At 40.0% G+C, this 11,594-nt stretch overlaps 1 protein-coding gene across 1 annotated transcript in view; it reads right to left on the bottom strand.

The window, feature by feature from the left end:
- KIF13A (kinesin family member 13A) overlaps positions 1-11,594 on the bottom strand; it is a gene marked incomplete at its 5' end in the record, with an annotated part of 231,233 nt that overhangs the window by 110,975 nt on the left and 108,664 nt on the right. The window contains one exon of the mRNA XM_017874247.1: positions 4,826-4,886. Within this exon, the coding sequence (XP_017729736.1) occupies positions 4,826-4,886 (61 nt within the window). The remainder of the gene's footprint in view (positions 1-4,825; positions 4,887-11,594) is intronic.

Genomic DNA, 11,594 nt, shown 5'->3' with positions numbered 1-11,594 from the left:
AGCCAGGATGGTCTCGATCTCCTGACCTCGTGATCCGCCCGTCTCGGCCTCCCAAAGTGCTGGGATTACAGGCTTGAGCCACCGCGCCCGGCCACATGTTTCTAAATCAGAAAGTGGGAGCATGGAAGCTCTTCCTATAGCTTTATAAATAGCAAGACATGATTGAGAATTTACCATTTTGACACACCACACAGAACTTAAGAGCCCTTGCTTCTCTTTGCCTTCTCAATCCATGCACTTATCTTTCTCTCTCTCTCTCTGTCCTTGCTACTCCTCAGTTTTGAGAGCAGCTTTGAGAGTCCTGATTCAGTATCAATGATGCCATTATTTATCGAGCCTGACAAATAGGTCGGTTTCAGGAAATATGTGCTTCCCCTTCTCCACTTCCCCTGTTTTCCACCAGACAATGAATGCTTCTATCTTAATGTTTTTATTCACAATTAAGAAGGAATTGTTATTTTTTAATGAAGAGAAAATAAATTAGTATGGAAACCATCAACTAATCTACATGTAACGTATTTACTAGGCAGATTATTTACAATGGATATAAACTTGAGAGAATAGTAAGCATGAATTTTACCTTTTGCTAAGGAGGAGGAATGTCATAGTATTTGTATGATAATGGGAATATCTGAAGAATACGAAAATATCCTCCCAAACTTTGTAAGTAGACAGTGCTCTATGAGCTGGCAGAACCCAATTTCAGGGCTAACTGGAACATGGTACTCAATGTGATCATGCAAAATATCAATATGTTTAAAAATCATTTTGATCTTTTAAAATATATCTGAACTATTTGTAATGAAGAGCTACAGAAATCTTGAGTTTCACAACTAAATTTTATCATCTGTATGTAATAAAGTCATTTCTGGTTTGGGAAAAAAAAAAGTTTGTTGTATATCCAGGCACATGAGTGGTATATTGCAGAAGGCTATAGTGTTCTCTGTGGGCAGTAATAGAGGATGCGATTCCAGAAGATATGGAAAAGAAAGAGAAAAACAATCTTCCTTAAGCATTATTTTAACCACATCACTCCAATAGCCCCTACTTTTCACCATATTAGTCTAAAGTTCTTAGAATTTCCTATTATCTGGCCTCACTCAACATGTACAAACAGGTCTCCCATAGCATCCCCATCCCCACAAGATGCACCTTCTTATTTTCTTTCTTTCCTTTTTTAATCTTAACTCGCCCAAGCTGTAATTCCCCTGCTCCCGCACCACACCCCACCCCCGCCAAGATATACCTACTGCTCAGACCAGCATTACCACCATGGTACTGCATCTTCCTTTATGGAAAGGTTAAATGAAAGTATCATTTACGGGAATCTTCCATTAATCACCACATAAAGTGACCTATTTAACCCTTATAGCAACCACATAGCATAGGTATTGCCATTTTTACTTTCTTCCATAGAAAACAAATTGTATCTCAGAGAAATTAAATAAATTGTCCAAGAGAACCAAGACAGAGTTCCTGAGATTCAAACCCAGGTCTCACATCAAAGTCCATGTGTTCTCCTTGATACATGTCGCTTCCTCTTGTCTGGATGTCTTCTAGGCTTTCCTTTGACTAAACTCTAAACAACTCATATGTTGACAAGTAATAATCATATGTATTTATGGTATGCAACATGATGTTCTGATACATGTATCCCTTGTGGAATGGCTGAATCAGGCTATTTAATATGTGTGTTTTCTCAAATATTTATCTCCTCTATGTTCCATCTTCTCTATGGTGCCTTCCCAGACAACTGGTGCCTTTCCAGATTTTATCTCTTTGAAATCTGGTGTCTCTTTTCTCTCTCTTTAAAATCTGGTGCCTTTCCAGATTTTCTCTCTCCTTGGATTTTATGTAACACTTAAAATCTATAAAATTTAGAGTTTAAATATTATCTCAAAATATTATTTGGTATGCACTTCTTTTGCTTTCTAACTCATTTTTGGATTTCTCAAGGGCTTCCTGGGCTGCACACACATAGTAGTGGGGGGGGTCACGAATACTTAAAAAATTATTGTGAGACTTTCTGGATTTCTGAGTTACATGAGAGGAACCAACACTAGACACTGAGCTGAGGTACCGAATGAGTGGTGAGAGGAGTCCCAGAAGAGATGGTGGAGAAGGTAGAATGGGGCTATATGATAAAGGACCTCAAATGTAGTAGAAGGGGTACAGATTTTTTTCTAGCCTGTGATGACGAGTCCTGGAAAGTATCTGAGAAGTACATGAGAAGACCTCCAGTTCAGGAAGATATATATGGCTGCATCTTGAATAATATAAACTGAACACGGTTAATGACGGGTTTGTAAAACCATAGCTTTTATCCCCATTTGTCTCTGCATCTGTAGGAAATGTTTTACTTTTGTTGTTGATTTAAATCTAAAAGTACACGCCCGGCAGAAAAATACAGAGTGCTAACAAGTCAAGACTGTTCCAGACTCTGCAAAACTTACCACATAAAGTACCAAAGGACTGACAAAAAGACAAATTAATTACAACCAACATTATGAACTACTTATTCACTTTAATAAAATATATTGCTCAAGTTGCAGGAATGGTATTTGGAAAGGCTAATTTACCCAGTGTGAGCAACTGAAGGAATTTTCCTAGTTCAAAATTGTGAACTCTTGAAAAAATTATGTCATCAAATAATTTCTCAAGTTTGCTTTTTATGGCAAGGAAAAACCTATCAACAAACAAAACATTAATTCTCTTTAAATCAGTCACGTGCTTTTACCTCCAAATCTTTTAAGGCCAATACCCTCCCTTCATTTTTTTGTTTTTAACTAAACGAGAATGTCATTCAGCTGATGCTCTTATAAGTAGAAATAAGGAGAAAACCGTCATTAGGATGAAATATTTAGTGCACGAGATCTATTGTACAACATGGTGACTATAGTTAATAACAACGTATTGTATTCCTGAAAATTGCTAACAGAGTAGACTTTAAGTGTTCTCACCACAAAAAAGGGTAAGTTCATGACGTAAAGCACGTGTTCATTAGCTCAATTTAGCCATTCCACAATATATACATATTTCAAAACATCACGCTGTATATGATAAATATATGCAACTTTCATTTGCCAGTTACAAAAGTAATTTTTTTTTTTTTTTTTTGGAGGCAGAGTCTCACTCTGTCACCTAGGCTATGGTGAGACCTCGGCACACTGCAACCTCTGCCTCCCGGGCTCAAGCCATTCTCCTGCCTCAGCCTCCCAAGTGGCTGGGATTACAGGCACCCTGCACCACACCTGGATAAGTTTTGTATGTTTAGTAGAGATGGGGTTTTGCTATGTTATTCAAGCTGGTCTTGAACTCCTGACCTCAAGTGATCTGCCCACCTTGGCCTCCCAAAGTGCTGGGATTACAGATGTGAGCCACCATGCCTGGCCGAAAAATAAATTTTTAAAAAGATGAAACATCTAAGAAAAAGGGGGCATAATCAGAAGCAAAAGAATCAACAACTTCCTCCACCAAACCAAATGCTTCCCTCTGGAACTAAAGCAATTGTGACTAACTCCTAGGAAAGCCTATGGTCATAAATAACAAAACAGCAGTCGTTTATGTTGGATGGAATGAGGATAAAATACCACAAGGAGGCCGGGTGCGGTGGCTCATGCCTGTAATCCCAGCACTTTGGGAGGCCGAGGCGGGTGGATCACCTGAGGTCAGGAGTTCGAGACCACCCTGGCCAACATGGTGAAACCCCGTTTCTACTAAAAATACAAAAATTAGCTGGGTGTGGAGGCATGTGCCTGTAATCCCAGCTATTTGGGAGGCTGAGGCAGGAGAATTGCTTGAACCCAGGAGGCAGAGGTTGCAGGGAGCCGGGATCGTGCCACTGACTCTAGCCCGGGCAACAAGAGCAAGACTCCATCTTTTTTGAAAAACAAACAAACAAACAAACCCACAAGGAGAGAACCCTAGCAAAATGTGGGGCTGAGAGGCAGCACTTCCCCGAGGAGCATGTAGTATTCATTCATAGGACCACTGATAGCTGAGGACGCTCAGGACCTGAGTAAGGTTTGGAAACCACATCACCTGTGCTCTCCTTATATAAACAGAGCAGGGGGCGAGGCGCAGTGACTCACACCTGTAATCCCAGCACTGTGGGAGGCCTAGGCGGGCAGATCACCTGAGGTCGGGAGATCGAGACCATCCTGGGTAATATGGTGAAACCATGTCTCTAATAAATATACAAAAAATTAGACGGACATGGTGGCACATGCCTGTAAACTCAGCTACTTGGGAATCTGAGGCAGGAGAACTGCTTGAACCCAGGAGGCGGAGGTTTCAGTGCACCAAGATTGTGCCATTGCACTCCAGCCTGGGCAATAAGAGTGAAACTCCAGCTCAAAACAAAACAAAACAAAACAAACACACACACACACACACACACACACACACACACACACACACACACACACAAAAACAGAGCAGGTGATGCCCTAAAAGTTAGTGATAAGGAAAGGCATGGCAAATGAAACCTTTTTTCACATGACCCTCACAACAGCTACCATTTATGGCTTGAGGTGGTTCCCCCATTATCTCAAATCTTTAGAAAATCTTTGAAGACACCAATACCCCCCATTACAAGTGAATAATTTGAAGCTTAATAAAAATCTGTTCAAGGATTTTGCAAGTAAGTGGCAGACACAGATTGTGAAACTAAATCTTATTGACTTCAAAACCCATGTGCTATAATTGGAAAGCACAGGTGTGAATTACATACAAAAAGTAAAACTTCAGAGGAATTAAAGACAATCAACTCAATGCAAGAAGAGGCCAGAAGCCCAACTGTCAGGTGTGGAGGGAGAAAACTTACCAGCATATTTTGTAGTGTTAGATTCATCCATGGACCAAAAGCAATAATCAAAGGCAAATACCTGAATGAAAGAACAAAATATTAAGCTTAAAGATTAATTAACTTCTTATGAGTAAATCAGACTGAAAAAAAAAAAATTACTGGTGAAGATGAGAAGGATGGCCACTATTGCCTGATTGAAAAAAATCACTACAGGTTTGGTGCTTTCGTTAACCATAAAATTTCATATTTTCCTCCTTTTTGGGGGACAGGGTCACCCAGGCTGGAGTGCAGCTGCAACTATCACAGCTCACTGCAGCCTCAAACTCCTGGGCTCAAGGGATCCTCCTGCCTCAGCCTCCTGAGTAGCTAGGACGACTGGTGCACGCCACCATACCGAGCAATTAAAAAAAAAAATTGTTGCAGACAGGAGGTCTTGCCCTATTGCTCAGGCTGGTCTCAAACTCCTGGCCTGAACTGATCCTCTCTCTTCTGCCTCCCAAAATGTACTGGGATTACAGGTGTGAGCCATCGCGCCTGGCCCTATGATACTTCTTTTAGACTAAATATATGGTTAGCTTTCTGTATTAGAATAAGTTGTATATAAAAATTACTATTTATCCAGAATTCAAATAACCAGACACTTTAACCAGATATTTTTTTCCACAATACATCTGATGAGAAAAAACAAAAAGCAAAAACAACGTCTTCTCTCGCAAATCCATGGTTTCAGCATCCACTGACCCTTCCAGGTCCATCTCCCTCAGCTTCTCAAGTAATACTCAACTTTCATATAAAGCAGTTCCTTCTCCTAGCCTTCCATGCATACTGGAGCTCAAAACTCTCCATATTCCCATCCTGCACTCCTTTCCCCTTCTGTCTCAGCATGCAATCTCCAGCAAAGCATGGTTTGTTTTTTTTTTTTTGGTGTGTGTGTGGGGAGGTTCTTACTGTATTTTTAATATGCATTGCCTAGAAAAGTAAAGATGTGAAACAATTTTACATGTTTAGTATTTGGTATGTCTTTTATATGTAAAAGTATCTCTTCATATTTTTTAAATTTTTAATTTTTTTTGAGTTGGAGTCTCGCTTTGTCGCCCAGGTTGGAGTGCAGTGGTGCAATCTTGGCTCACTGCAACCTCCGTCTCCCGGGCTCAAGTAATTCTCCTGCTTCAGCCTCCTGGATAGCTGGGACTACAGGTGCTTGCCACCATGCCTGGCTAATTTCATGTTTTTTCTTTTTTTCTTTTTCCATAAGTTATTGGGGTACAGGTGGTATTTGGTTACATGAATTAGTTCTTTAGTGGTGATTTGTGAGACTTTGGTGCACCCATCACCTAAGCAGTATACACTGTACCATATTTGTAGTCTTTTATCCCTCACCCCTCTCCCACTCTTCCCCTCAAATCTCCAAAGTCCACTGTATCATTCTTATGCCTTTCCATCCTCATAGCTTAGCTCCCACTTATCAGTGAGAACATACGATGTTTGATTTTTCCATTCCTGAGTTACTTCACTTAGAACAATAGTCTCCAGTCTCATCCAGGTCGCTGCAAATGCCGTTAATTCATTCCTTTTTATGGCTAAGTAGTATTCCATCACACACACACACACCCCCCACACACACCACAGTTCCTTTATCGACTTGTTGACTGATGGCCATTTGGGTTGGTTGCACGATTTTACAATTGTGAATTGTGCCACTATAAACATGCATGTGCAAGTATCTTTTTCATATAAGATACTTATTTTCCTCTGGGTAGATACCCAAGAGTGGGATTGCTGGATCCAATGGTAGTTCTCCTTTTAGTTCTTTAAGGAATCTCTACACTGTTTTCCATAGTGGTTGTACTAGTTTACATTTCCACCGGCAATGTAAAAGTGTTCCCTGTTCACCGCATCCACACCAACATCTACTGGTATTAAATCATCAATTCACTCTTACGTGAATTAACTTTCTGTATAGCTACTGAATGTCTCCTATATACCAGGAATGGCTGGTGCTTCTTGGTGCTTCCTCTGTAAGGACTCCCATTGAACTGCTGTTTTTTCTTTTCTTTTTTTTTTTTTTTGAGACAGAGTCTCACTCTATTGTCCAGGCTGCAGTGCAGCGGCACAATCTCAGCTCACTGCAACCTCCGCCTCCTGGGTTCAAGTGATTCTCCTGCCTCAGCCTCCCAAGTAGCTGGAACTACAGGCATGCGCCACTATGCCCAGCTACTTTTTGTATTTTTAGTAGAGACAGGGTCTTCCATGTTGGCCAGGGTGGTCTCAAACTCCTGATTTCAAATGATCTGCCTGCCTCAGTCTCCCAAAGTGCTGAGATGACAGGCGCGAGCCACCGTAGCCGGCCCTAACTGCTGTTTTTCATGCCCATTACCATCACTTGTGTTCCAGCTGTTATTATCAAATGTGTAGAGCAATGTTCCCCAAAGTGTGTTCTAAGGAACCAGAGGTTCATGAGCTAATCCATGAAAAAAGATCAAATCATGTTGGAAGCGGTGCATGTTTTATCCTATTTGAGATTCTCAATGCTAATTCTCAAGGCTCTGAAAAGTCTTTCAGAGACTTTTCAGAAAAGAAGTCTGGTAAAGAAGTCTATTTGATTGTTTAACGTTTTATTTCCCCAATTCATTTTGGTGAGGAGACCCTTTTTGGAGTAACATCTATTAACATGCCTTGAAACTACTATTTCTCAGCACATCCCTTAGCAAACGCAGCCCAGGTGACTCAGTAGCTGCCTTCCTGGGCTCCCTGCTATTGCCTTTTATCTCTTGCAGTGCAAATAGTAAATTACAAACCTCCCATGGGCCGGATCCTTTAATGCTTAATCACTTCCAAGAGATCTTAAGCACTGAGCATACAGAACCCACGGTCTCTGGCCTGGCATTTGAGACTAGCCACAAAAGGCCCTCCCAGCCTATTAACCCCAGCTTCCTCTTGCTCCAGTGGAACCTGTCTTTACCTCAGAATTACTAACTATAATTTCATCTCTGTCCTTGTTCTCTCCTTCTTTTCCACCCTTCAAAATACATCATACCCTTTAAGGCCCAGTTCGATACATTTTTTCCTCCCAGAAGCATTCTTGTTTAAATCCAAAGGAATTATCTTTTTTTCTCTGAAACCTTACAACACTGTTTAGTTCTTTTTTATGGCTCCTATCTCAATTATTTTATTTTTCATTTATCATGTATATGATCTCTGTGTGTGAGAGACAGCATTCATTCATTCATTCATTCATTCACTCATTCAGAGACAGGGTCTCCCTCTGTTGCCCAGACTGGAGTGCACTGGCACTATCACGGCTCACTGTAGCCTCAATCAGCTCGATTGATCCTACCACCTCAGCCTCCTGAGTAGCTGGGACTACAGGCACATGCCACCACGCCCAACTAATTTTTGTGTTTTTTGTAGAGATGGGGCTTCGCCATGTTGCCCTGGCTGGTATCAAACTCCTGGGTTCAGGCAATCCTCCCACCTTGGCTTCCCAAAGTGCTGGGATTACAGGCATGAGCCACTGTGCCCGGCCTGTATATATGTTTTATGTCCACTTATAGACTAAGTTCCCTGAAAGCAGCATCCATATTGAATTCAGCTTTGAAGCCTGCAATGTTTATAGTAGTCACTTTATAATGACTTACTGAATGATTAATGGCATTAAGATCTTGCAGGGAAGCAGGCACTTTTTTATATTATAAAAGACTAATAAGTTGTACGCAATGCTCTCTCTTGCCAAAAAAAAAAAAAGACCAGGTTATGTTCTGAATAGTTTTGGCACTATATATACTTTATTTTAATGCTTTTAAAATTGATTTAGGTACTCAACTTACATCATCAACCCCAGATCCAAATTCAATTTTGTTAAACATTCACTCTGGTTTTATAACAACCAAGTTTCAAATGAACAGTTATGAAACAATAGTTTCAGCCAAGAGAATGTGGAATATTTACTGCATTCAAGGGCTCTTCCAATGACTCTAGAGACCAACCACACAGGCGTAATCCAGTTAATCTTCCTGCCTCTGGGCAGGACTGAACTTCAACACTTCTAAGAAATGAAGATCTATCTTGTTTTTAAACATTTCCAGAAAAGGAGATTCCACAAACTCCCTTTAATGGCATCTTATAATACTTAACTTTTATTCCCAGGACATTTTGCTTTTCTTTTGACCTAAGTCAACTCTCCTTACTTTAAACAGCCAATAGAGGCTATTTTCCTTTCTTTTTTTTTTTTTTTTTTTTTTAAGTATATTTACTGCTCTCCTTCTTATATCCCAGGCACTGTGCCCAAGCTTGATCCATGGTGAATTTCAGTGACATGTATCATCCTAAATATTAAGAAAAAAAAAAATCCGCTCACCAAGAACCTCATTCTGTGCTGCTTTCAATAACTTCTGGTTTCTGTACTAAAAAAATTTGCAGTCAGTATTTATTGAGCATGACCTACAAACCAGGCCTAGCAGTAGTCATCTAATTCATTAATTCACTTATCCATTCACAAATATTTATTGAGTACCTATTGTGTGCTAAGCGCTAGAATTATAGCAGTGAATAAACATGCAAAGACTCGTGGAGCTCATGAGTATCCTATTACTTGCATTATCTGTAGTAATACTTAGATTATTCATGTCCCTTATGAAGCTCCCAGTGGGGTGAAGGGAGAGAAGCAATATGCAAGCAAACAATAAACACATATGGCGCCAGGAGGTAATCAGTGACACAAAAATGTAACAGCATGGGGGTACTGGAGAAAACTGGAGCAGGTCCTATGAAAGCTTGTGGAAAAGTACAGATAGCCAGAGGGAACAGCAGGTGCAAAGGCACTGGGGCAGAGAGCACCTGTGTGTTCAAGGGCTGTGTTTTGAACACAGTTATTGTTATATATAGTGGAATCATCATTTTTTCACTTCTTCAGTTATTGCTACATGTAGTGGAATAATAATTTATTTTCTTTTTTTTTTTTTCTTTATAGAGACAGGGTCATGTTGTGTTGCCCAGGCTGGTCTTAACTTCTGGGCTCAAGCGATCCTCCTGTCTTGGCTTCCCACAGGCATGAGCCACTGCACCCAGGTCAAACTTAATTTAACGATTTGCTATTCTTCAAATAAGGTCAGCAAGCTAGAGATTGACATTCATAGTAATACTACTTAAAATAAAATGAGAGCTACCCCAAATTTTGAGGGTCTACCTGTCAGTAAGAATTATTCCAAAGTCTGTGAAAATTTCTAACAAAGTTAATCATTTAAAGTTGTTTTTGCTAATAAAAGGGCACATGACAAAATTTTCATTTTAAGCATTTGCCCCCTAGAATTCAGACAAATATTAAAACCCTGCAGATGAAAAAAGAGTCCTGATGATACTGATAGATACAACTGTTGCCAAATAGCAGCACCCTTTGAACTACATTATGCCTTGAATTTCAAAATCTTTGATCACAGGCATTTTAGAATGATGATACCTCAAACCAGTCATGGAGTATACGTTGTTATTTTACTAAACATTTACTAGGAAGAAAGCCGAAGTCCAGAAATCTACATGATTTCCCTAAAACTCAAAGCAAGTGAATAGAAAAATTCTTGTTACTTTTTTTTTTCTCAGCTGGAAGTGATCTCCCCATCCCCTTTCCCTCCTATAAAATTTTACAGCAGTTTGTAGCTCCCAAGACACTGATTCACATACAGTCCTGTTTTATGTCTTGGTTCTTCTGTGTGGATCTTACTTCCAAATCTAAATGGTGAGCTCCATGACAGCAGGGACTATGTTCCATGCACCCCATAGTGCCTGTTTCAGTATCTCATACAGGGCAGCAACTGTATGTAATATTTTTTCAATTAATAAACATATTACCAGAAGGAGTTGGAACACAGACAAGAGCATGGAGTGGATGTAAGAACTATTATGAATAAGCAGAGGTTCAAGCTGGAGGATATATTTTTAGATGTTTCATTACTTTCACATGCATGGTTTGGGGGAACTTGGTTCCTGCAATGGTCAAATAAGGATTCGGTCACTAGATGAGCGCAGGGGTCCCCTTCAGCATCACTATTCCATGGTACAGGTGGATAAACAAGCAAGGGTATATCATGCACAATTTGTAGTCTGCACAGAAATTAGAACATTTATTTGTTTGACTGTCACTAGAAAAATTATGGCCGTCACTAACACAGTTTTAAAGATGTTTAAAATAATTCCTTTGTCATGTCCTTGACATTTCCCTTGCAATCTCTTGTTAGTTCCATGAACTATTTACAAACTATTACCCTTCTTTTCATGCCAAAATGTAATTATAATTGAATAACACAACGTTTGTTACAAAACGAGACATGCTTTTCTTAGGACTTTACAGTAGTTTTGATTTTCCCATACAAACTACATTGACATTTCAAAAGGGAGAAAACCAATTTCTCAAGACTTATTTCTTGGAAATTGACGACTTTGTTTTTTTCTAATTTTTTAAAAACTTTATTTTAGAGAGAGGGTCTTGTTCTGTCACTTAGGCTGGAATGCAGTGGCATGGTCATAGCTCACTGCAGCCTCAACCTTCCAGCTCAAGCAATCCTCCCAAAAGTAGCTGGGACTACGGGTGCATGCCACCATGCCCAGCTAATTGTTATTTTTTTTTTTGTAGGGATGGGGGCTCGCTGTGTTGCCCCAAGCTAGTCTCGAATTCCCCTGGCCTCAAGTGATCTTCCTGCTTTGGCTTCCCAAAGTGTTGGGATTACAGTTATGAACCACCATGGCTGGCCAGAAACTGATGACTCTGAAGAAAAATAAAGTCTTATTTTTTGCA

The sequence above is a fragment of the Rhinopithecus bieti genome, unplaced genomic scaffold, assembly GCF_001698545.2.
Source record: "Rhinopithecus bieti isolate Rb0 unplaced genomic scaffold, ASM169854v2 scaffold_8309, whole genome shotgun sequence".
In the NCBI taxonomy this organism is placed as follows: domain Eukaryota; kingdom Metazoa; phylum Chordata; class Mammalia; order Primates; family Cercopithecidae; genus Rhinopithecus; species Rhinopithecus bieti.
The sequence above is the reverse complement of the archived record's forward strand: the minus strand, read 5'-3'. Positions and strand labels throughout refer to the sequence as shown.